Here is a 27,271-nt window from a genome sequence, read left to right as displayed (position 1 = left end):
TTATGTACCCTTTAAAATACCCACCTTTGCCAAGCTCAAAGGAGAACTTCTCCCCTCGATCACGGCTGGAGTCGAACTGTGTGCCATCAAGCAGTGTTCCGACATAGTGCACAAATACTTTATCACCAGTCATAGGCAACTCAGAGCCTGTACCCTCCTTCTTGACCATCTGTAGTAAAGAGAAAGAGATTAATCATCAATCTGTTAGTCGCACTGCACTACACCTGTGACCTGTCAATCTTGAAAGACCGCAGGGCAGAAAGATGTTCACGCCTAATACTTACATTAATGACACATTACACAATAACAACGGATATTTCCCTCAACGTTTGTATGTAGCAAATTAGGTGTGCTATATTGCACATTAAAATTAGAGGCCATTCATACGCATTTTGTTTCATTATCCCAAACATAAATGTGTCACTTGTATATGAATACAAATGGGATGACAGTGTTAATGTTTACTGGACATTGCACGTGGTTAATCACTGCAAACAGAACAACAATATTGCAACACACTTAAATTAAACGGAAATTCACCTACAAATTATATTTTTATGCCATTACTTACTCGCCCTCGTGTTGTTGCAAAACTTGATTACTTAATTATTGTGTCTATGGAACACAAAAGGAGATGTTAGTCATAATGACAGTATCAGTCGCCTTTCGCTTTCGTAGTGTAGGACAAGATGCAATGAAAGTGAAAGGGAGCTGCCAATCGCTAACATTTTGTAACATCTACTTTTGTGGCTCACATAAGAAAGATAGTCCTAATGTATAGTGTTAGACATTGAGAGCGAGTGAATGATGACAAAAGGGTTAACTGTCCCTTTAAGATAGACAAGATCGCTAACGTTACGCTAGAAAGATCTAGCAATGCTGCAAAATTAGCAACAGGCGGTGTTCTAAGCCAGTTCATAACGCTCAAATAAACCAAACACATTTATTCGACTTATTTGACTGCACAGAACAGCTACAACTGCAGTGAAGTGAGCTAAGAGAGATAAACATTGGCTCTACGTTACATGCATTCAGTCAGTCACACCTCCCTCATGGAGTCAATGCGGCTCAGTGCACTGCAGTATTTACCTTTAAAACACCTCCATCTTTCTTTGGGGTGATGTCTTCACCCTCGACGGGGATGCTGCAACCTTCATTTACCACCTCTTCTGCAGTCATCTTTGATTTAATCTGAAAATGTACTTTAAAACAGCCCAAACAATAGATCTACTATCCTCACAGAGCGGCTCTCGGAGGTCTTCCCTTTAAAGAAATCACTGAAGACTCGACGTCTGCAGAACTAAACGGCTTTAATATCGCTATTAGGAATGGACTTGGTGCTCTACAGTGCGAATTTGAAGGTTAGTGTCCGTTAAATGTGGGGTTTGAGTCCGCAAACGGGCTGAGCGAGGCGTTTATATAACGTGCGGCCCCGCTGCTGGAAACTGAAGCGAGAGACTCAGCGAACTTTCCAGAGCTTGCAGAGTCTAGAACTGACTGCAAATTTAGGCACCGTCGCTAAAATGTTAACTACAGTCATTAACGGAAAAGGCGTTTAATGTTTGTGATCTGATTATATTGTAGACTATATTCAAATCACTTTATGTGTATAATAAATAACATTATATATTGAATTTATATTTTATACATATTTATACAATTTGCATGTAGCTATACTATAAAGTTTCCCATGGCATAGCCTACTGTACTCTATTACTGTATTAAAAGAGAATAATAAGATTGTTTAAAATAAAATTAACATATACAACAAACGACATAAACACAACAAAAACACAAAAAGTAGGTTACACATTAATAGTGTCAGAATTTACTCATAGACAAATACAGACAGACAAACAGATAGACAGACAGACAAATAGACAGACTGATAGATAGATAGATAGACAGACGGACAGACTGACAGATAGATAGACAGACAGACGGACAGATAGACAGACAGACTGATTGATTGATTGATTGACTGACTGACAGACAGACAGACAGACAGACAGACAGACAGACAGACAGACAGACAGATAAATAGATAGATAGATAGATAGATAGATAGATAGATAGATAGATAGATAGATAGATAGATAGATAGATAGAAAGATCGTAAATAGACAGACACTTTAAACAAAACATTACTGATGTTTAAATAAAAGAACGACAGATTCCAGAAAGCCATGTTGTTAATGTTAACTAAAATTAAAAATATTAAAAACAACCTTAAGTCATTAAAATAAATCTGTAATAAAATAAAATTTGAATAAAAAATTAAGTACTAAAATTATTAAAACTAAAACTGAAATAAAAAAATAAGGCTAACAAAAACTCATTAAATGGAAAAAACATAACAAAATGACTGAAACTGAAAATATAACAATAATTCTACATATGAATAAATACTATAATAGTATATAATACAAAATGAACACTGACATAAATCATAAAATACAATAAAACATAACATTTACAATAAAGTATTAAATAAACAGACGATTTGGAGAATCTGGCGTTTCTTGTTTCGTTTCCTATGAAAGAGTGAAAATTGTTGCGGGTCCCTATCGTCTAAGAAGATTTCCCTCGTTTTCATTGGCTAAAGCAGAAGACTGGCGCGTTTGTTCGAGGAAGTTTACGCTGTCAGAACGTGTTTTCTTTGATTATCGAATAACGTGAGATTTCTGTAATTACGAGGGAAAACCGGCCGATTTAGTCATGTTCCGTTGACATTGTGAGGAGTTTATTGTCAGTGTGTAACTGGCCCAAATGCAGCGTTGTATTGTTCGGTTTATGTGCGGTTTAGTCTGTATGTAGTAATCTGACCTGATCCCGATTAACGGTAATGACATGGAGAGCAAGAGCGGTCGGTTTCCTTTCCCCTTCCAGCCTTATACCATTCAGGAGAGCTTCATGGAGGCCCTTTACACTGCTCTAGATAAGAGGAAAATCGGTATATTCGAGAGTCCCACTGGCACGGTCAGTCTGCGCATGAGATCGGTTAATCTAACCACCACCTTAGTACAGACGACAGTGGATGTTTGAGCTTTCTTGTGTTTGATCCTGCAGGGAAAGTCTCTGAGTCTTATATGCGGTGCACTGACATGGCTGAGAGACTATGAGGAGGAGAAGAAACAGGAGGCTGCTAGACTTCTGGAAGGACCTGTGGAGGAGAAGAACAGCAACAACCAACTATCAGAGCCAGACTGGGTGTCTGAATTCGTGCAGAAGAAAGCAGAAAGAGATATGGTGAACAAGTTAAAGGTATGAGAGCTATCATGTGCCTTTTACAGTTCATCAGATCTTCATGTCATGTGTTTCCAAGCAGGGGTTTTCAAACGGTGGGCTGTAAGGTAGTTCTAGGGAAAATAAATAAATAAAGATAATATTAAAATGATTCAATAAATAAATTGGTTAAAATACTGACTGATATTAATACTGATAGCCTACTGAGATCTCTATGAAATAGATTTTTTTTTAACATAAATTAAACCTTAACATAATTATAGACATTCATCATTACAGTATAACTGAAAGCTATCAATTTAAGCATTTATTAGGCTTTAAACAAATAACAGCTTTGATTTTAAGTGAACTTAAAACAGTCTTCACATAAATATATGATTTTTAGTCCACTTTAGATGGTACAACCATTGAAAGTGTTAGTTCCTATAAATATTTAGGCGTATGGTTAGATGAAAAACTTGCTTTTAATGTACACATTGATAAACTGCTGAAGAAGCTTAAACCAAAATTGGGGTTCTTTTATCGTTTAAAAAACTGCTTTCCTTAAGAGGCTTGAAAGAAAATCGTGGAGAGTACCTTTTTATCTGTAATTGATTATGGTGACCTTGTTTATATGCACCCGGCTTCATCTTTATTAAAGGTTAGTTCACCCAAAAGTGAAAATAATGTAATTTATTACTCACCCTCATGCCGTTCCACACCTGTAAGACCTCCGTTCATCATCGGAACACAAATTAAGATATTTTTGTTGAAATCTGAAGGCTCAGTGAGGCCTCCATAGGGAGCAAATCAATTTACACTCTCAAGATCCATTAATGTACTGAAAACATATTTAAATCAGTCCATGTGAGTACAGTAATTCAATATTAATATTATAAAGCAACGATAATATTTTTGGTGCGCCAAAAAACGAAATAACGGCTTATGTAGTGATATCCGATTTCAAAACACTGCTTCATGAAGCTTCGGAGTGTATCGAATCAGCGAGTCAAATCAGTGGTTCGGCGCGCCAAAGTCACTGATTTCAGCAGTTTGACACGCGATCCGAATCATGATTCAACTCGCTGATTCGATACACTTCATGAAGCAGTGTTTTCAACACTTCAGCCTTCAGATTTCAACAAAAACAGTTCATTTGTATTCCGAAGATGAACGGCGGTTTTAAGGGTGTGGAACGGCATGAGGGTGAGTAATAAATGACATGATTTTCATTTTTGGGTGAACTAACCCTTTAAAGGTGCATTATGTAACTTTTCCGTCTGTTAGAGGTCGCCTATTCAAGACAAAGGCGTAGTTTGATGACACAGCTGACGGAAAAGAATTGGGATAGGACTGGGGCAGAAATCATGTTCATGGATGTGATTATTAACGTTACTGTAGTATGAAGCAGAAGCAGGAGCGATTGTTTATAAGAAGAGTGCAACACAAGCGTCGCGAGTAGCGGGACCTTTATTATGGCATAGTCGCCGGCGGGACTTTTATTATGACACAGTTGCCTGCGCCATGTCCGCTTTTCCGGTCATGAGTATGAGGTAACGCAGCTCTGTTTATCATATTAGACACATCTGAGTGTGTTGATAATGATGTTATGACGTTACTCTGTGCGTTCGCTCGGCGGCTGCTTTGACACTTGTTCACACTGTAGTGAGAGTAAAGCGTTTCTGCAAAATAAAACCGGAAACCAAGTGGAACCCAGATATGATGTCATCGACAGGCGACTCCCTCACACGTCCCGGTTCCTTGGTTAAAATAGTAATTTTCTCATGATAAGTTGGAAACATTTGGGATATTGTAAGTACTCAACTGAACAAAATATATAACACTGGCCTAGTTTGGATATTTTACTGCAAAAAAGTTACATAGTGCACCTTTATAGAAAACTGGATTCGGGTTTATCAGGCAGCGTTACGCTTTGTTAGTGGTGCAAACTCATGTATGTACTCATCTCTGCATACTTTATGAACCATTGGCTTGGACTTCTTTACACCATAGGAGGAAATTGCATATTTATATGTTCATTCATTGCTAAGGCACTTCTGGGTAAATCGCCTTTCTTATATTTCAAAACTTTTAACGTTTTATACAAATAGTTATTGTACTAGATCCCTATCGTACATTCGATTAAAAGTTCCAAAGGTATACTCAGAATTTGGAAAACATGCTTTTTCTTTTTATGCTCCCTGGGCTTGGAATGATCTGCAAAATATAGTTAAACTAGAGATACTGAGTACTCTTAAATGTCTGAGTACTTTTAAGTGTCATTTAAGCGCTTTTCTTGATTTTATCTTTATTAATTGTTTTGTATGATTATTGTTTTTGTGGTTATGTATGAAACTTATGTGCTGCCATCTTGACCAGGGCTCCCTGGAAGAAGAGATTTAATACCTCAATGGGATCTCCTGGTTAAATAAAGGATAAATAAAAAATTAAAATAAACCCATTGTAATAAATATCATATTTACCTGTGCCCTTCCTACCTGCCTAACAGGAAATATACAGAAATTGAATAAAAAACTTTATCAAACACTTTACAGTCTTCACGGCATAAATTATAAATATAGATTAATCCTTATTAAACACATTTTTAATATGTTCTGTTACCTTTCTTCTTTGATTACCTGCCGCTGCCGCACATGACATGGATTTGACCCGCATCTCATTTTCTCACAACTCTTTAAGTTCATTTAAAGGCACAATATGTAAGATTTTTGGATTAAAATATCCAAAAGTCACTAGAACAATGTTATATATTGTTGACGTATGCACTTACATTATCACAAATGTTTCCAAGAATATTTAAATCCAGAGAAATAAGCAATTTTAACCAGGACAAGGATCGTCCGTGCATCGCCTTATCAATGACATCATACCCGCGTTACCCTCGATTTCCAGTTTTATTTTGTAGAAACCACAGAAACACCAAAGACGCTTTAATATATTATGTTTTTTATTAGACAGGTGAGCAACTGTTTGAATACATTCATCGTCAGAAAAAGGATAATTTTTATATAGCTCAACACAGTTAGTCTTATTGTTTAAATCACATTTTCTTGATTTATCGCGAGTACCATGTTTTACCATGCCTAATGTTGATCTAGCTTACCACAGTGTGCAACAAGTGTCTTATAGTAGCCGCCGAGCGAACGCACCGAGTAGCATTATAATATAACTTTCAACACACTCAAATGTATCTAATATGATAAAATAGCGCTGCGTTACCCCATATACGCATGAGCGGAAGAAGTGGAAACATGCGAAATTAAGGGGTCATCAAGCTACGCCTTTTTGAATAAGCAACCTCTAGCGGCAAAATATTACATATTGTAGCTTTAAGACGTTATTTAACAAATTTAAGACTGCTCTTATGAAGATAATTGACAAAACGAGCGTTTTGGCATAATTCTGTGTTTTATTGTTTGTTCAAGCGCGGAAGAGAACTCTATTGACGCGCGTCTTTCTGTGAGTCGTGTGTGTCACACAGACTGGACATTCACAGACAGCGCATTCTCTTTTGTCTTGTGGCGCTTGAATGGTTTAAAAAGATTTGCGTGAATAAGAGCGTGATTGTGTAATGTAACGCTAGCTAAATAATGTAAAAAAAACCTGATGCTACGTTAATTGCATTAAATATTCTTAATGTGTTAAACTGAAAAAAATACTCTAACACTATAATTTTGACAGCCCTAGTTTTTATGTATAAAAATATTGAGCTGCCTTCCACATATATGCGAGTCCATGGCATCTAAAAGATTGAAAACCCCTATCTAAGAGAATTAAAAAAAATATTATCCTTGTCCTCAATTTCATTCAGGATGAAGAGCTGAAACGGAAGAAGCGTGAGGAGAGACTGGAGATGATCCGACACAATGCCCAGCTCAGATACGATATGAAGAGAAAAGTGAGTGCATGAACAGTGGGATCCGAAAGACTGCAATCTGGGGTTTACATGGAAATAAACAAAAGGTTCTAGGATTTAGACACATTTAAAATGAAGAAAAGTTAAAAAAATTCAGCAAATTTGTTTGTTATGTTAATAGTCTTGTCTTCACAAATAAAATAAAAAATTAAATCGAGCGAGGATCTGCTTTATTTCAATTGCTCATATGGATATTTACCCAGTTAAAGTCAGGTTGCTTATTGCACCTTTAACAGGCCAATGAAGATGATGAGGCTGTAAAATTACTGCAGCTCAGCAAAGAAGGGGTGGAGTCAGAGAGCCACGATCCAGAGGAGGAGGGGCTTATTGTAGCAGAATATGAGAGTGATGATGAGGCCACGCCAAAGAGCAGGTATTGATTGTGTTTGTGGATGACTGGATGAGTGTTTCCCAGCCTTGAGTTCTCATAGCGTTCCCTCCACAGACTGTGTGATGACGATGATGAAGAGCTAGAAGAGGATCATGTCACTAAGGTGCATGTTTAAACTGCATGTTTAAATCCACCCTGCATTGATGAACAATCAATGTTTAACAATGTATTTTTGTCTTAAGATTTATTACTGTAGCCGAACTCACTCTCAGCTGGCTCAGTTTGTACACGAGGTACAGAAGAGTCCATACGGGGCTGCTGTCCGCTTGGTTAATCTGGGCTCCAGACAGGTAAACATGCACCAGATTTATTCTTGCCATTTACAGACAGATTTACAAACACGTATGCCATAATTGTATATATACACTTCTGTTCAAAAGTTTGGGTGTCTGTGATATTTTTCTGAATGTTTAGAAAAGGAAGTCTCTAATGCTCACCTAGGCTGCATTTATTTGATCAGATATACAGAAAAAACAGTAATTTTGTGAAATATTATTACAATTTTAAAATGAAATTTATTCCTGTGATGTAAAGCTACATTTTCAGCATCATTACTCCAGTCTTCAGTATCACATGATTCTTCAGAAATCATTCTAATATGCTGATTTGATGCTCAAACATTTTTTATTATTAATGTTGAAGAAAGTTTAATATTTTTGTGGAAACGGATAAAACATTTTCAGGATAGTAATTTTAGTGAATATAAAGTTCAAAAGAACAGCATTTATTTGAAATGGAAATCTTTTTGTAACATTACAAATGTATTTACTGTCACCTTTGATCAATCAATTCAATTCACATTTATTTGCTTTTCACAATACATATCGTCTCAAAGCAGCTTTTCAGAAAATGCATATATGTGCATTACAATTTAGAGTGATTTGTTATCAGAGGAGACTATGTCCAAGTTACGGATTTCAGAAAATATACAAATCACACAATTAGCTAACAATGTATTAATAAACAGTGTAATAATTTAAAGGGTTAGTTCACCCAAAAATGAAAATTCTGTCCACAACTGCCCATGGTGAGAGGCGTAATAACTGCCATCTTGAACGGTCTTGGGACATGACCTAGAGATAAAGATGCGTTAATAATATTGAGAAGAGGCTCTTCTGCTACAGGTAACAGCTCTTTCAGTAGTTTAGTGGGTATTGGATCTAATAAACATGTTGTTGGTTTAGAAGCAATGATAAGTTTATTTAACTCTTCCTGTCCTAAAGTTGTAAAGCACTGCAATTGTTCTTCAGGGGTGATAATTGAGGTTGAATCTAGGGCTGGTCCGAATATAATTTTTTGAGCTTCGAAGCTTCGGTAGTAAACAACACCGAATATTCGAAGCTTTGGAGGGAGGGCGATGTTGTTGTGTTTTTCATTTAATAATAATAGGCTAATGAACCCACAATTCAAGCTACCCGCACCCGAATTGGCGCTAATTCGAAAATGAAACTAAAATGTGCACGGCTGCACTCTCATTCATTGCGCACGTACTGTAATGTGACGGCGAGGTAAAAAATGTCACCGTCACATCCCTAATGGTTAAAAAGGCTAATACATTTTGATTTGTTTATTTCCACAATGTCAAACGAATGCAGCTTAAACCAAAATGCAAGCCCAGGCATGCGCTTCTTCCACATAAACTCATGCAGTTGTGCGCTCTAGACAGAGAGTACTTTGTTGCAGGGAACACTTAGGCTAAGAAGAAGCACATATATTTATTAAGTATAACAAGGTTGGGTTTCTATTCAACTGTCCATCTTATTTAAATGGCTAGGCTATAAGATAATTGTAAAAAAAAGAGTATTGTATTTCGCCAGATTTTATAGTGTAAACATATGCAGGCACAAATGAGAACCGTTTCGAGGGGGATGCCAGCTCTGCGTGAGAAAAAAACAACAACCAAATATTCGAATCCCAAAATTGAAAATCGAATACCAACCCACAGAGCGAATATTCGAATATTCTGGTCCAGCCCTAGTTGAATCATAAAACTCTGTTAAAGGTTGTACATTTATAATTGTATACCTGATGCTTTCGATTTTCTTAGTGAAGAAATTTGCTACCAAACCGTAATGGAATATTTTGTTCAGGTGATGTCTGTTTATTTGTTAATCTGGCCACTATACTAAATAAGAGAGCATCCACACCGAACATGAATCAATTGTTCGCCTTGAGCTAATTCACACCTGCATGATAATAAGGACCGAGAATACATTTTTCCTCATGTATGTATCTCGTAGGTTTTCCCATTTGGCTTTAACCTCATCCACTACACAACATATGACAGTATATTAAGATAAGTTTGGTACAATGCCAGAAACCAAAACTATCGAATGCTTCCGAGATCTTATGAGAGTTATTTTGACCAGATACTTCATAAAATATTGCAGCTGGGTAACAGGTGTATTAGAGCCACAATTAGCACTAAGATAAACATCACAACGTATGAGATTATTACAACCCTATTTTAAGCCATCATCGAGGTCTTGTAATAACTTCCGCCTGCAATCTAAAGTGGATTTTTTTTTAAATAATGGGCTGACATAAGCATTTCTCATTCTTTATTGCTATAAAAGCTGCATGGAAAACACATACAAAACATATTGTTGTAATCAAATATTTATGTGGCTTCATGTTTCATCTGTAGAAATGTTCTCTCAGTTGTTTATGTGTGGTGATGAGGGTGAGTAAATGACAGAATTTTCATTTTTGGGTGAAATTTTTTGAAGAAAATGAGTGCTGCTTGCCTGAGCAAAAGTTGCTGCTACAATGTTTGGCCAGTTTTCAACAATAAATACAAGGCAAAACAGATGATTTCTGTGTTATTTTTGCCCTTATTAGAACCTGTGCATTAATCCAGAGGTCACCCGGCTCGGAAACGTCCAAATGATGAACGACCGCTGTTTAGAAATGCAGAAAAACAAACACGGTCAGAAACATAAACACAATCTCTTCCAATTCAAACATAGTGGCGTTGCCATTTCGAATGACCCAATGATTACATATTCAGGAGAGAATGACATGATGAGGAAAATGTTGAAGTTCTGACCTTCATCTGCAGAGAAACGAGAAAAGGCCCCAGACTTGGAGCAGAAGCGGCGCCGTGGTGAAGCCAAGGTGACGTGTGCCTTCTCGGGTTTTGAGAGTTTGATGGCGATGAGAGACGAAGTGCTGGTGAAGGTGCGAGACGTGGAGCAGCTCCTACAGCACGGCCGGGAAAAACACACGTGTCCTTACTACAGCACACGGATGGCCATACCTGCAGCTCAGGTACACACATACCCCCTGGAATACACTCTCATTCAAATAAAACTGTGTGCATTCAGTCTTTCTCTCTTTTTCTCAGGTGGTGGTATTGCCGTATCAGTCTCTGCTCCATGCTTCAACCCGCAAAGCGTCAGGGATCAAACTAAAGGATCAGATTGTCATTATAGATGAGGCTCATAATCTGACTGACACCATCTCAGCCATACACAGCACAGAAATCAGTGGAGCACAGGTACATGCATGCAAAAACTCACTGATCAGATCTAAATAACTCAGTGTTGGGCACGTTAAAAAAGTAATTAGTTATAGTTACTAGTTACTTCTTACAAATAGTAACTGAGTTACATCATTATAAAAGTAACTAATTACCAGGGAAAGTAACTACTGTGTTAAATAATATGTCAAATAACTTGGATGCCCCCAATATTAAATATGTTAAATTAATTAATTGGACACTAAATAGAATAAATTATTATTATAAAACATTGTACATTAATGTACACTATTGTAATGTTACTGTGGGACAATGTGAGACACCTATCAAATTCAATACATTATTGTATATATTATCAGTAGGCCTACTATAGTGTAGTGGAGTTCACGTTATCACCTGGGTTTTTAGCCACTAATTTTGTGGCAGCATGTGATAATGTGAGAGGCTTCATTAGATTAGAATTACTTGCCACCGACGTGGAGAGACTTTCTTCCTGGGCATAAGTTGCATGTTACATAAACATACTTACCTTTCACCTCAACGAGGGAAAAGTAGTACTTCCAGTTTGCGAAAGCTACCTTTGAAGTCGTTTGACTTGCCATCGCTCTGACTCCTCCTGGTCGTTGTTGTGTGTGACCGTGCATATGCGTGTCCGTGTGTGAACTCAACCTATCAACCTCAACCTTGTCTCCCACCCACCAATCATCATCAGTTATGTGTACCACCCTACCCACCCCCCAACACGCATGCACGCACACACACACACACACCAACCAACCAGAAAAAAAAACATGGTCCGACTGACAGAGAGCCTGATCGGATGAAAACCGCTTCAGTGAGCTCAATTATAGTAACGCCGCATTTTATTCTCAGTAACGCTAACAGCGTTGTAATGGGAGAAACAGTAATTCATTTGATTATTCGTTACTGAAAAAAATAATTCCGTTAGTTACGCCGTTTATCTATAACGCCGTTATTCCCATCACTTGTTACAGGTAGGGTAGGCAATTTGGGAGAGGCTAGCAATAGCAAGCTAGCTTTGGAAGCATGTGATCCCACCCTCCCTTCAGAGCGTCTCCAAAGCCACGCCTCCTTCAAAACATGAACACACACAGCAGCGTCTGCAAAGCATCACGAGAGACAGCGTTAAATTACCTCGTGTCTTTTTTTGCTTTTGAGACTTCCACAGAAGATATATGTACATTTTGTTTTAATCTTTAGACCACTTCTATTATTGATTACTATCAGGATGTGAAGAGAGTTTCAATCAGTATAACAAAATGTGTTTATGAAAAAATAGCCTACCCTACCTTTGACTAATGTTCATTTCTTCTGTTTCAGCTTTGCAGGGCTCATTCACAGCTCTCTCAGTACTGTGAGCGCTACAGGTAAAAAAAACACATTTCAAACATTTTTTCTATATAATTTTGGGTAATTTACTCACCCCTCATGTTGTTCCAAACTCATATGACTTTCTTTCTTCTGTGGAACAGAAAACAAGAACTTGTTGCACAATAAAAATGAATAGTACTAATGCGGTTGAGCACCAAAATGTTTTTGAAAGAAGTCTCTCATTATTTGATCAAATATACAGTAAAAACAGTAATATTGTGAAATATTATTACAATTGATAAAAACTGCTTTCTATGTATATACAGTGGGGAGAACAAGTATGTAGAAATCTGTAATTTTTCCATAGGTACTCTTCAACTGTGAGTGACGGAATCTAAAACAAAAATCGAGATGTAGGATTTTTAAGTAATTAATTTGCATTTTATTGCATGACATAAGTATTTGATACATCAGAAAAGCAGAACTTAATATTTGGTACAGAAACCTTTGTTTGCAATTACAGAGATCATACGTTTCCTGTAGTTCTTGACCAGGTTTGCACACACTGCAGCAGGGATTTTGGCCCACTCCTCCATACAGACCTTCTCCAGATCATTCAGGTTTCGGGGCTGTCACTGGGCAATACAGACTTCCAGCTCCCTCCAAAGATTTTCTATTGGGTTCAGGTCTGGAGACTGGCTAGGCCACTCCAGGACCTTGAGATGCTTCTTACGGAGCCACTCCTTAGTTCCCCTGGCTGTGTGCTTCGGGTCGTTGTCATGCTGGAAGACCCAGCCACGACCCATCTTCAATGCTCTTACTGAGGGAAGGAGGTTGATCTCGTGATACATGGCCCCATCCATCCTCCCCTCAATACGTTGCAGTCGTCCTGTCCCCTTTGCAGAAAAGCATCCCCAAAGAATGATGTTTCCACCTCCATGCTTCACGGTTGGGATGGTGTTCTTGGGATTGTACTCATCCTTCTTCTTCCTCCAAACATGGCGAGTGGAGTTTAGACCAACAAGCTCTATTTTTGTCTCATCAGACCACATGACCTTCTCCCATTCCTCCTCTGGATCATCCAGATGGTCATTGGCAAACTTCAGATGGGCCTGGACATGCGCTGGCTTGAGCAGGGGGACCTTGCATGCACTGCAGGATTTTAATCCATGACGGCGTAGTGTGTTATTAATGGTTTTCTTTGAGACTGTGGTCCCAGCTCTCTTCAGGTCATTGACCAGGTCCTGCCGTGTAGTTCTGGGCTGACCCCTCACCTTCCTCATGATCCCTGATGCCCCACGAGGTGAGATCTTGCATGTGCCCCAGACCGAGGGAGATTGACCGTCATCTTGAACTTCTTCCATTTTCTAATAATTGCGCCAACAGTTGTTGCCTTCTCACCAAGCTGCTTGCCTATTGTCCTGTAGCCCATCCTTGAGCAGGTCTACAATTTTATCCCTGATGTCCTTACACAGCTCTCTGGCCTTGGCCATTGTGGAGAGGTTGGAGTCTGTTTGATTGAGTGTGTGGACAGGTGTCTTTTATACAGGTAACGAGTTCAAACAGGTGCAGTTAATAAAGGTAATGAGTGGAGAACAGGAGGGCTTCTTAAAGAAAAACTAACAGGTCAGTGAGAGCCGGAATTCTTATTGCTTGGTAGGTGATCAAATACTTATGTCATGCAATAAAATGCTAATGAATTATTTAAAAATCATACAATGTGATTTTCTGGATTTCTGAAGTGTACCTATGATAATAAATTACAGACCTCCAAAATCGGCAGTGTATCAAATACTTGTTCTCCCTACTGTATATATATATATTAAACTGTCATTTCCCGTGATGGCAAAGCTGAATTTTCAGCAACATTACTCCAGTCTTCAGTGTCACATGATCCTTCACAAATCATTCTAATATGTTGATTTGCTGCTCAAAAAACATTTTGCTGTGGCGCTGTAAAATGATTTTTTTTTTTTTACAAAAGTACAAACTGAAATTTAAGTCCGCTAGAGTAATGTTTTTAAACATTTTCATTGTGATTTACTGTACATGTCATTGTGTCGGATGGTTGCAGAAGTCGACTGAAGGCAAAAAATCTGATGTATATCAAACAGATCCTCTTTGTGCTGGAGGGGCTTGTGCGAGCACTTGGAGGTAAGCGGTGCGCTGCATTGTTTTGTTTGTATTTTATCTTGCTCCATGTGGTTTTATCTTGCTGATTTATATCTGTCATTTCCTGTTAACAGGTAAAGTCGGTCAGAATCCGAACACTCAGTCCTGCCAAACAGGTAACCCAACATAAAGTGCACGCAAAGAAACTTCTGTGCTTTCCTCCTTCATGAAATATTTCTAAAAATGTCCTGTTTACACAACAGGAAGTGAACTGCTGACTATCAACGACTTTCTGTTTAAGGCTCAAGTTGATAACATAAACCTTTTTAAGGTATTACTCCAACTTTTGTGTTATTTTATTATTTATTTACTATTATAATATTTATTAATATTTCGAATTAGCTTTTATTTTTATTTTTTCTGTTTTTATTTTTAACTCTAATTTTTAAGTCATTGAGTATTTCTTCTAATACTGATGTTTTATTTCTGATTTATTTAAATAAACAAAAACACATTTTAATAGTTTTAGTTAATAACATCACTGCACCAACTTCATTGGTAAATTCGGGAAATTATTAATAATAATATTAATTTGACATTGGTGTATTTCTCAACGTGGTTTAATCCGTTTGTTGAAGGTTCAGAAATATTTTGAGAAGAGCATGATCAGCCGAAAGGTCAGTACGAGAACACATTTATGAAATTATTTTAACAAGTTGACATACACTCACTGATGGTCATTTGTCCTGTGTGTAGCTGTGTGGATTTGTGGAGAAATATGAAGGCAGCGGTGTAAACACACACTCCAGCTCGAAGAACAAAGAGAACCGTCGGATAGAAGGACTTGGACGTTTCCTGCAGACGCTGCAGAACAAACCTACAGGTACAATCTGGTCACAGTAAACATTTAGCACCCTAAATAATGTTATAATATATGTTCACACTAGTCAGGTTTGGTTCGATTAAAACAAACTTTGGTGCAATTGCTCTGTTTGCGCGGTTCATGTGAATAAGTGTGAACGCTGCCATACGAACCCTGGTGCGAAAACAAACAAGTGGGCCAAGACACTTGAAAAGGCGGGTCTCGGTCCGCTTCCAAACAAACTCTGGTGCGGTTCGGCTGAAATATGAACGCAACACAGACCAAAGACATGTAAACGTACCAAAAACAGGACATGATGTCACAGAGACCCTAAAAAAGACAGAATGCTCAAGCCATACCTGTGTTTTCTCGTTATAGTTCGGAACCGCGTCTCCTCACAGCGGATCTATGTTTGTGTGTGTGTTACGGAGGGATTTCTCCTGCTTTTTTGACTCCTTTACACATTTTAAGCTCTTCATGAGTTGTCAGCTCCATCATATACTATCATATGTACGCACATACAGCGAGCGCATTTAGCCAAGCACACAGCATTGTTTTGGATGTTCAACAAGTTTCATCGCAAAAAATACGTCATAAAAAAACTTTTGTTTTGTTAAAAATGACATCGTGAATACTAATCGAACCAGGACTAAATGTATCTTTTTCTTTTTTGGCCTGGACCAAAAGTACCAAGAGAACCGAAGTACAAGTGTGAACGCTCTTAGTTCCTCCTCATACACCCTAGTTTTGGAGGAGAAGCAGCATTCAGACGTGTGTTTTTGATGTTCTAGATGTTTTAGAACAGCAGGTGGCAGTAGAGGACAAACCAATCATGGCTTCTCCAATGATGCTGGTTGAAAGTTTCCTGTTTGCCCTCACTAATGCCAACAAAGATGGACGAGTCGTGATACAAAGGCAGGGTTAGTATTTGACCACCTGCACGCCGATACAAATACATGCATGTCTCTCACAAATCATTTCTTTTTCCAGCATTTCTTGCCCAGAGCAGTGTGAAGTTTCTCTTGCTGAACGCAGCAGTTCACTTCGCACAGATCGTCCAGGAGTGCAGGGCTGTGATCATCGCCGGGGGAACCATGCAGCCCGTTAGCTCACAAACACGCACTATTGGAGACAGTGACACAGCTGTCTCGCTTACATAACACATTAAAGACTCTCAGTGTGTAGAATATGACTCTGAAAGCAAGACTGATTTTGTCTTCATATTTTGCAGGTTGCTGATTTCAAAGAGCAGCTTCTGTTTTCCGCCGGGGTCACAGAAGACCGTATTTTAGAGTTCTCATGTGGTGAGTTTGTGTTATTGTGCTCATTTCTTCTCACCACCCTTTGCAGTGTTGCTTATTATGTGTGTAACTGTTGCATAATGGCTTCAGGTCATGTCATACCCCCTGAGAACATCCTACCCATAATCCTTTGTGCCGGCCCCTCAGGACAACAGTTGGAGTTCACTTTTCAAACTAGAGACACGCCGCAGATGGTAAAAACTTACAAACCACAAATTCCACAGATGGCTGCATGCGAAAACAAAAAACTGCTTATTTTAAATTATGGCCACAAAATACACATAAATATGGTGACTGGGAAGGGACATGTTTGGTTCAATTCGTTTTGTCGTAGCTACAAAATAATGTAGCCTAGCCTAGGCCTACAAGAAAACATTTGTATCGATCCCATCCCACAGTCTTTTAAATCCATTCACTGATTGCTTTTTTTAATTTTAATATCTTTATGAATTCTTCTTACATTTTATTATTATTATTTGTTAGGCCTGTCTTTTTATAATTATTGCTATGCTTTATTTTTCCCTTGCAATTAATGTATCCCTTTACCCAGTTAACGTTCTGTATTATTACATTAGTATTAAAGTAGGCTGTCATGCTAATAATGTTTTGACTTGGTTATGATTGTATTTCTGTAGGCTATGCCAGTATGTGACGATAAATAAGCATCTGTTTTGTTTTCCTTTACAAATGAAACAATGGACGCAAACAAAACGAAACACAGATTTATTCCTCAAGGAAACACTGCAAGTGTTTATAGTGTGTGTATGTATGTATGTATATATATATATATATAAGCCTAAATTATTAAATATTCTTTTAACATTCACAGACAAGGCTTAAGTCTAGTCCCAGACTAAAATGCATGTTTAAGCCTATTAATACTATTAATAGCCTATTAATAATAAATTATTCAAACTTCATTCAAATGCTGTCATGGGCACGAGCCTATCTATACATTTGTAAATAAAAACAGAAGCTCGTTTATCATCACATACTGGCATAGCCTACAGAAATACAGCCATAAAATTGAAACTTTATTGGCATGAATGGGCATTTATATTTATTGGTGGTGGTGGTGGTTGAGGAGATTCCCCCTTCTATATGTAAAGCGCTTTGAGTGCCTAGAAAAGCGCTATATAAATGTAACAAATTATTATTATTATTATTAATTAAACTTATCATAATATACAGAACAGTAATTAGGTAAAGAGATACATGAAATGAAGAGGAAAATAAAGCAAATACATAATGATGAATATAACCAATATAACCAATATTAATAGAATAGATACTATACATATATTAAATAAAAATAAATAATCAGTGAATGGATTTAAAAGACTGGAATGGATAAAAAATGTTTTTATGTAGGCCTATATTATTTTTTTGTGTTTACATATTCCTCTAACATTTATTGATAAGGACTAACTTCATTTGAATGCTGTCTAGGCAATATTGTGTGCAATATAACATAATACAATTTTTTCAAAATTATCTTGTGGCCACAACATTTCATCACGTTCCTATGAGTTAATATGACATTCCCATGAATTAATATCTTGTGGCCATGGCACATTGTCACATTCCCATGAGTTAATATGTCGTGGCCACAACAAAAGTAATTGAACCAAACGTGTCCCCTCGCGGTCACCATGCATAATTTTTTTTTAACCGAACATGTCTTCTATGGTAATGATCAGAGTTGGGGGGGGTAACGCATTACATGAAACAAGAGTTATGTAATCAGATTACTTTTCCAAGTAATAAGTAAAGTAATACAAAAGTAACGTAATGCATTACTAAGTAACTAACACAATTAGTTTAAGGAGTAACGCAATATTGCATCGCATTACTTTAAAAAGTAACTTTCCCTGACACTGGTTATGATTTCATTTTCAAACAAAATAATTCTGTATAATCAATGGTATGGTGAAAAAATATGCCCAAAATATATTCAGCATGATCTTTATACCCGTTACCTTTATCAGATGGAGGAGACGGGCCGTGTTCTATCAAACCTCTGTAACATAGTGCCGGGGGGCGTGGTGTGTTTCTTCCCCTCCTACGAATATGAGAAGAGGATTCTGGGACACTGGGAGAGCACTGGTGTCCTCCAGCGGCTGCAGTCTAAGAAGAAGGTACACATCCAACGACACTACCATGCAAAGTCAGTGTATGCTCGAGTTAAGAAGCTCTCTGTGTTTTTCAGATTTTCCAGGAGCCGAAAAAAGCCAGTCAGGTTGAGCAAGTGCTCAGTGACTATTCCAAGTGTATACAGGTGTGTTAGTATGTGAATATTACTATATACATATATTACACACAAACTGCCTTATGCAGTAAACCAGAACAGATCTGTCTGTTTAAATCTACAGTAAATGTCATTATAGTCAAGTCACATTTATATACTGCTTTATACAATACAGATTTTTAAAGAAGCTTCACATGAAATAACAGGAAAATAACATTTTTAGGGCCACATTTACTAACAGCTTGAGCCAACGCTAACCTAGTCTAGGCCTCAGACGCCCACGGACTGGCCTTCTGCCATCAGTCTGAAGTTCTGGCTATGCGAAACTAGCGCTAACCCTCTTGGAGTTAAAAAATTACTGTCAGAAAAGGCATGGGCAGGGTTATTTTTGCCGCTGACCTTATTGAATATGCATTTGTAAGAGTTTCCCTTTCAGACGCAAAACTTGTGGGGGGAGAGTATTTAAAATGAATCAAGCAAGGTCATCATTTACTAAGGCTTGCATTATTCAATTTACTGGTATTTGAGCCATATTACCGCCAAAAGAAAGCATGTCTTAAAACAGATGCTAATTTGAGCTGCTTTGGTAGAGTGCGTTGGTCATGGTCATGGTCTGTGTTCTTTAATTTGAACTTTTCACTCCCATTGGCACTTTTTTTGGAATTTCGCTCTGACACTTATTTGCCCTGTTTAGTAAATCTGGCTCCTAATGTAAAATTCATCAGTTAAATGCAGCTCTACAGAGGACAATAGTGTCATTATTCAGCTCAGTTTAGTTTAATGTTGTTTCCATTCAGTTCCAAAACTGTCAATGTTGCTTTAATAGTGTTCTCATAGTGACAGTGCTGTTAAATCGATAATATTGATGCATATGAATTGTCTTTTTATAGCAGTATATAGTGTTTTTAAAATGTTTTTTTAATAGTGTTTGTAAAATGGTTTATGTTAATGCAGCGCTGCATTAATGCTGGAAGTGGCCAGACGGGGGCACTTCTATTCTCTGTAGTCGGAGGGAAAATGAGTGAAGGAATCAACTTCTCTGACGACCTGGGCAGGTGAATACTAGCAATATGTTCCAATTGAATACCATATAACTGCAGTATGTATCCATTTAATTTTAAACGTTGTCTTCACAACGTGAATGGATGTGATTTTAATGTTTTTATCCAAAGAAAATTAGCCCATGATTTACTCACCCTCAAGCCATCCTAGGTGTATATGACTTTCTTCTTTTTGATGAACACAATCAGAGTTATATTAATAAATATCCTGACGCTTCTAAGCTTTATAATGGCAGTGACAGGGTTCATTGAGTTAGAAGATTTTAAATAAACTTTTGCTGATAATTTACTCACCCCCATGTCATCCAAGATGTCCATGTCTTTCTTTCTGCAGTCGAAAAGAAATTAAGTTTTTTGATGAAAACATTCCAGGATTGTTCTCCATATAATGGACTTCAATGGGCTCCACACGGTTCAAAGTCCAAATGACAGTTTCAGTACAGCTTCAAAGGGCTTTAAACGATACCAGACGATGAATAAGGGTCTTATCTAGCGAAACAATCAGTTTCTGCGTGAAACCAAGCAGTATTTATGCTATTATTTTAACTCTTATCAGACGAACGTGATCTTCTCTTAGCTCCGCCCTAACTTCTGCTAAGTGAGGTCAAAATTACGAGCCTGGTCATAGATATATATGTAGATGCCTCATTAGCGCTTGCACGGATCAGTAGAATGAAGCATCTACAATCAATATATCTATGACCAGGCTCGTATTTTGACCTCACTTAGCAGAAGTTATGGCGGAGCTCAGAGATGATCACGTTCGTCTGATAAGAGTTCAAATAATAGCATAAATACTGCTTGGTTTCTCGCAGAAACTGATTGTTTCGCTAGATAAGACCCTTATTCATCGTCTGGTATCGTTTAAAGCCCTTTGAAGCTGTACTGAAACTGTCATTTGGACCTTGAACCGTGTGGAGCCCATTGAAGTCCATTATATGGAGAACAATCCTGGAAAGTTTTCATCAAAAAACTTAATTTCTTTTCGACTGCAGAAAGAAAAAGATGGGCATCTTGGATGACATGGGGGTGAGTAAATTATCCGCAAAAGTTTATCTAAAAGTTAACTAATCCTTTAATAAAGGCCTTCTGAAATGAATCGATGAGGTTTTGTAAGAAAAATATCCATATTTAAAACTTTATAAAGTAAAATATCTAGCTTCCGGCAGACCTCCTTCCGTATTTAACTTTCGCAGAAAGTGTTACGCCTCTCGCAGTTCAAATTAAAACACTTGCGCTACGTTCAAGAGATACGTCACGCCAGTTAAGCTTTTTTCGTAAGTTGAATACGGAAGGTCTGGCGGAGCGGAAGCTAGATATTTTACTTTATAAAGTTTAAAATATGGATATTTTTCATACAAAACTCCATCGATTTGCTTCAGAAGGCCTTTACTAACCCCCTGGAAATGTATTAATATAACTCTGATTGTGTTCATCAGAAAGAAGTAAGTCATATACACCTAGGATGGCTTGGGGGTGAGTAAATCATGGGCTAATTTTCATTTTAAAGTGAACTGCTCCTTTAATACGACAGATGACTTTTTTTTATGTTATAACTAAGGGGTTTTCCCCCACAAAATTTTGGTTACTGTAAATTTCAGTTGTTTTTTTAACGCAACATTACCTAATTGCAACCAAAATACAACATTATGAAAATTTCTAAAACCATTTTGTGTTAGATTAAAAATGACTGAACATAGAAATGAGGCCTATGCCAAATATAATCTTTGAAAGCATTTTCTTGTTTAATTGTTAAATGACAGTTTTTTGCATCTTTGGATGTGTTCAGATGTATCGTTATGGTTGGAATGCCATATCCCAACATAAAGTCACCAGAGCTGCAGGAGAAGATGGCTTACCTGGACAAGCACATGGTGAGACGTCCTACGGGATGGTGCAGATGTGAACTGAAAGAAACAAATCAACTATTCCTAACTGTCTCCCTTCTGTTTCAGCCTCACGTTAGTGGTAAAAGTCCCGGGAAGGCTTTGGTTGAGGGTCTGTGCATGAAAGCGGTCAATCAATCTATTGGTAAGTGGAGCCACATACTCAAGACCTCCTGTGATTCAATGCTGTGTTTCACAAAGGGCAAACAAATCCAGTTTGTATAGACAAAGACACATTGTCTCAATTAAGAATAGCATACTAGCATAGTACTTTTATTATTTATTTCATACAAGACTGTATACTAGTATTTTATCACCAATTCAACTATCAAGACAATGCAATCTGTAATCTAGTTTTTATATTTAATAGCTGATAAAGCACAGTTGAACACATTTGTTTCTGATTTCTTACTCCACACAGGTCGGGCGATCCGTCACCGTGGCGATTACGCATGCATTGTGCTGTGCGACCATCGGTACGCCCGATCAGGCACGCTGCAGAAACTTCCCCAATGGATTCGTTCCAGCACACACACGCACACAACTTTTGGTCCCGCCTTTGCCAGCGTCAGGAGGGTAAGCATACTGTATATTGTACAGCATGTAATACATACTGTATACTGCCTACTTTTTAAAAATGTATGTGAAACAGCATGCAACAATTTCGAACAGTAGTATTATGGTCACATGATCTTATTTGTTGTTTATTCAGCAAATGTCCAGTTGTATTCAAATTTCTTAACTTTTGCCAGACATATCAAATATTAAGCCAATAAATGATTAAAAAATGCTGTTGATATTACATTCGTCATAGTGGAAATAGAAAGTTCAAGTCAAGCGCATTGCATTGTGGGATACCAATATAATTTGCACCAAAATAAAAGCTCTATGGTTTAGAGCAGTTTTTCCCAACCGGGGTACTGCGTAAAAAAATTCTTCATTTTTAAATTGCTAAAACTGTACAAAAAAAAGTTATATACCATCAATCTCTGCCGTCTCAAATAACATAACACACATTCATAATCAAAATGCAAATCATACGAAAGGTTCGACGTGGGATTGCGCATAATTTTCATTCCTGTGCTCACATCCAATGTGCGCACACACAACACTACCAAATTGACTTCTTTTTCGCAGCTTGTTGCTCTTAAATGGTCAAATAGACACACAAAAAATTGTCACAATGTCCATCTTGCCAGTTATTCACGTAAACACTGTTGGTTAAGTCCTAAATGAATGTAGGCAGTTCAGATATGCATGTGCAATAGTATATTGGATCCGTGCGTCAGGTCTTAAAGTGACAGCAGCCTAAAGCCGCCTTTCCACTGCACACGACATTCGCATACGATTGACACATTACTGTGCGTTCACACCGCCGCCGACAAGAGCGTCAAAGTGGCCGGAAGTCATTCATTTTCAATGGGAGCCCGGCGGCGAGCTCCGGCGTCGAGGAGAGTTAAAATCAGGTCAACTTTATGGTAATGAGCTATGACGCGGTTCGGCGGCAACCGGCGTCAACCAATCGGAATGTAGAAGTGCTCCGCTTGAGATGATTTCAGAGAACTCAGTGCTGTAAACTTTGGTTCCGACCACATTAGTTCCCAAGCAAAATAAAGGAGAGGTTGATCCCTGCTGGTGCGGCGGGTTTGATAAGAAGACGCGCAACATTATTTATACACCCCACAAATTGCTTTTAATTGGTTTATTTCGTTAGCAAACATGTAACTATAATTGTTATGTTATTTCCATCGATCTGCTTTTTTTTTACTTTCACATTTAAATGATTTCATGAGGTTATCTTATACTGTTATACCCTACCTGTGGTCAGTCTGCACAAACGCCGATCAACATGATTGTTTACTTTAAAGCCCCTTTAAATACAGTTTTAAAAAAGACCAAGCATTCGATCTACGTCAGAGCGGCAGCGCGTCCACGAATCTTTCTACAGCGTCGATGGCAGGGCGGCCAGAGCGAAGTTTGACGCTCTCGCCGGCGGCGGTGTGAACGCACAGTTACGCAACCGTTACCCTCGGCTTTCACCATGGTAAAATGAATGATTTTAATTAATGTCATGCATGTATGAATATATCCACACGAAACAAATGACCCTCAATCTACATCTAAATCTACATCTAATACATCTAAAATAAAAACATAGATGTTATAGAGCCAATCAACATAAATATTGATTTAATAATTATAAAATAATTATTTCTGCCATAATTATTAATAACAGCCATTTTACAGAAATAGTGTTTACAGAATAACGTTAAAGTGTTAAAATATTGGTAATTCTAACTTCACGCTCCTAGTTTCACATTCTGTCAGCCGGTCACATACGGTCTAGCCACAGAAGTTCAAATATTTCAACGCATCTGAAGCTGAAATCGGATCTGAAATTTGATTGGAACTCCATGCAGCTCCTGTACTGCTCTCCATTGGAAATGAATGATTTCTGGGTCGTTTGTGCAATGGAAAGGCGGCTTAATAAATATTGTTGTCTGTGTTGTTAATCCAACAACAAAAGACAAAGAGAAAATCACTCACTGTTCTTTACTGAATAACTTTTGTAACTTTGATTTAATCTGTATTATTTATTTTTTCACAATGAAAACGATCCAAGATTATTTTACATTTAATTGCTTTATTCAGTTTCTGTATTTCTTACCCGAATAGCCCTACTACTGTTAGACCTACCTGTAAAAATTAAAGCAATTTAATTTAATTTGTATCTTTATTCCATTTGATTTATTTGTGCTATCGTTAGTAATTTTTTTATTTGTTCTTATTTTATTACTGACTGTTGTCTTTTTAAAAAAAATTCAGTTTAAAGTTTGAAGTGCTTGTGCTACAGCAACAAAATTACCACATTGTAAAAACACAAATACATTGAGTGAGCAAACGTTTAGGTGAGATAGTTATAATGGTAATTTAGCGATGTCTATATATAAATTAAAACCATATAAAGTGATTTCTTCAGAAGAAATTATTGATTGCCTAGACCAGGGTTCCTCAAACTCGGTCCTGGAGGGCCACTGTCCTGCAGAGTTTAGCTCAAACACACCTGAGCAAGCTAATTAAGGTATTCAAGATCGTAGATATCCATAATAAAGGCTAGATGTCTAATGGCGGATTCTCTAACGTCATCACCGGCGGCCATCTTGTCACAGGCAGGGCTCTGTGGTACCTAATGTAAGGTGAGTGATCTGCACGAACACAAATACTCTTATCTCGCTGAAATCTTGACGAATGGTTTGGTTTCTTACAAACGTTATTAACGTGGCTATAATTCTGGATGCTTGAACAAATTATGAATAATTATTCATAAGTATGCAGTCAGTGTCATAACTACATCTCTGACCTTTATAACAAACCAAACAGTTTGAAAATCGGTAGAAAATGGAGCAAGTTATGGTTCATTAAAAAGTACATGCACCATTAAAACACAATGTTACGAGTGAGCGAGCTGACTGAGACAAGATGGCCGCCAGGTGCGGACGTCGACCTCCATTGGCCGGCAGTGCAGACGAGACATCTAGCCTTTATTATGTATATCTATGTTCAGGATCACTAGAAAATCACAGGAAGGTGTGTTTGATCAGGGTTGGAGCTAAACTCTGCAGGACAGTGGCTCTCTATGAGTTTGAGGAACCCTGGTCTAGACTTTCAATGGTTGGGAAAACTGTTTGATAATATTAAAAATAGATGACAGTCGCCTATATACGGTGGTTTTTCCCCTTGGTGTCGAAAATGGTATCGGATATTGATACTTTTCAAGCTATCGTATTGAAGTTAAATTCCAGTATTTTGACAACACTAATGTAGGGTGGCACTGAAAAAGTTTGGGAAACACTGGTTTAGACACTCATAAATATAAGTATTGTCATTATTTATGTTATTATTAAATATCTGTTTTTATTTTACAGTACATAGTAGTATATTTCTTTGATTTGGTCAATTTTTATAATTTATATAGTAATAAAATCAAAACATTTTAAATAATATTTGTATTATTCTAATTATATAGTCAATTGAATAGGCGGGGAAAAAAAAGTGGTTTTCTTTGTCCTTAGCTGATCACTTGCCTCATGCATACCACATTCAGCTTTATTTGTAAAATAGGTAGAATGCCAATCTCGTAGATTGTGATAGACAGGAGCATGTGAAGTGCGATTGAGTGTCTCTCCAGCTGCGTGCTGTTTTAATGAGACAGACGTTCTCCAGCTGTGCTCTCTGTAAGCAGGTCTGTTCTAATGACAGGAAGTGGAGGATGACAGGATGAGAAGGATTTGTCATCAGTATGATTCCTGTCTGATCCTTTATTTGATTCCGCAGTTCTTCCTGGAGAAGCGACAGAGACTCGACAGCGTGTGAAAGTACTAGTGTGTCCTGCATTATGAATGTTTGTTTGATTTACTCTGGCCTTGTGAATTATTGAGTTCTGCTGCCTCTGTCCTGGTTCTGCGTTTAAGTGTGTTTTGGTTCAGTTCTTGACTTTCATTTAAATAAAGCTCATTTTTACAAGAGTCGTAAGGTTTTTAATCCAAAATGTGGAGCCAACACACTGGTTCATATGGGCTAAAACAATCATAGTAGATTAGTTTATTTTTCTGTACTGAAGCTACAAATGCCAGAGATGTTTTAGTGCATGTAAAACACTTTTTGCTTTTGTTTTTTTGTTTTGTTTTTGTTTTTTTTCCTTAATGGAACATTAGTTATTTCACTATCAACTTCATTGTGACCTTCTTTTGAAATGCCCATGAGAAGTGAAAAATGTTCATCAAAAAGTGCTATTAAGTACTAAAGTCAACATAAAACAACCATTATGTCAGATTTTGGAGTGAAACTAATTGCTTTAGTTTCTTTAACCAATTGCTTGTGGGCTAGATGACATCAGATGGGCTGGATCAGAATTGGAGGAAGTTATTCAATTTTAATGAAAGATTATATAGATATATATATATATTTGGGTGAATTTAGATGTAATTTTGACTTTAATAATATCATCTTTCTTTCTTAATGGCATTTATAACAGATCTTCTCATACTTTTGTTCATTCACTGACCATGATGATCCAAAACAAGTGACAAAATGTCTCACTTAACACTCCATAGCTCTCTATGGAGAGACGATATTTCCAGACTCTTGTCTTTGAGGATTTCAACTCCCGACTTGAGTATCACACTCAACTCTGGGTCGCCATGGTTACGCCTCCCAATCATCTTCATCATCTGCGGCCGGTTGCTGCGGCGCTGGAAGGGGCGGAATCACATCTGACATCCTGGCGAACGCTCCGCCAGAGTTGGCAGGTGCTTCAGATGAGTCTCCAGCCCCTGGACCCTTGCCAGAGATACCTGTCAAATATTCACAATGAAAAAAATGCATCAGGTAGCATGAAAACAGAGATTGAGGCACTAAAAGGAAGGTTTCAAATG

The 27,271-nt window shown here is 37.6% G+C and overlaps 3 protein-coding genes across 4 annotated transcripts in view; 1 reads left to right on the top strand and 2 right to left on the bottom strand.

Moving 5' to 3' along the window:
• The window catches only part of fkbp4 (FKBP prolyl isomerase 4), a 15,287-nt gene extending 13,835 nt beyond the window's left edge, over nt 1–1,452 (bottom strand). Inside the window, exons 1-2 of the mRNA XM_079825350.1 lie at nt 1,090–1,452; nt 25–169 (exon numbers count right to left, since the gene is read on the bottom strand). Of these exons, the coding sequence (XP_079681476.1) occupies nt 25–169; nt 1,090–1,179 (235 nt within the window). The 5' untranslated portion in view covers nt 1,180–1,452. The remainder of the gene's footprint in view (nt 1–24; nt 170–1,089) is intronic.
• ddx11 (DEAD/H (Asp-Glu-Ala-Asp/His) box helicase 11) lies at nt 1,066–26,365 on the top strand. Of its 2 annotated transcripts, none has more exons than XM_079825348.1 (26): nt 1,066–1,361; nt 3,070–3,264; nt 7,058–7,144; nt 7,399–7,535; nt 7,608–7,656; nt 7,736–7,843; nt 10,395–10,482; nt 10,615–10,823; nt 10,900–11,052; nt 12,376–12,422; nt 14,441–14,520; nt 14,613–14,654; nt 14,742–14,809; nt 15,117–15,155; nt 15,235–15,361; nt 16,132–16,260; nt 16,331–16,443; nt 16,572–16,644; nt 16,732–16,835; nt 18,630–18,779; nt 18,851–18,919; nt 19,844–19,944; nt 21,740–21,824; nt 21,906–21,981; nt 22,258–22,412; nt 26,172–26,365. In XM_079825348.1, exons 1-26 carry the CDS (start codon nt 1,329–1,331, stop codon nt 26,208–26,210), a joined length of 2,556 nt encoding a protein of 851 aa, XP_079681474.1. In that variant the 5' UTR covers nt 1,066–1,328; the 3' UTR covers nt 26,211–26,365. The 2 variants fall into 2 exon arrangements, with proteins under 2 accessions (XP_079681474.1, XP_079681473.1); XM_079825347.1 differs by lacking the exon at nt 1,066–1,361 and adding an exon at nt 2,598–2,979.
• wash1 (WAS protein family homolog 1) overlaps nt 26,358–27,271 on the bottom strand; it is a 15,180-nt gene continuing 14,266 nt past the window's right edge. Inside the window, exon 11 of the mRNA XM_079825349.1 lies at nt 26,358–27,190. Coding sequence (XP_079681475.1) covers nt 27,042–27,190 — 149 coding nt within the window. The 3' untranslated portion in view covers nt 26,358–27,041. The remainder of the gene's footprint in view (nt 27,191–27,271) is intronic.

Source organism: Gobio gobio (genome assembly GCF_949357685.1).
Source record: "Gobio gobio genome assembly, chromosome: 9".
In the NCBI taxonomy this organism is placed as follows: Eukaryota; Metazoa; Chordata; class Actinopteri; order Cypriniformes; family Gobionidae; genus Gobio; species Gobio gobio.
This window is presented reverse-complemented; position numbering and strand designations above follow the sequence as displayed.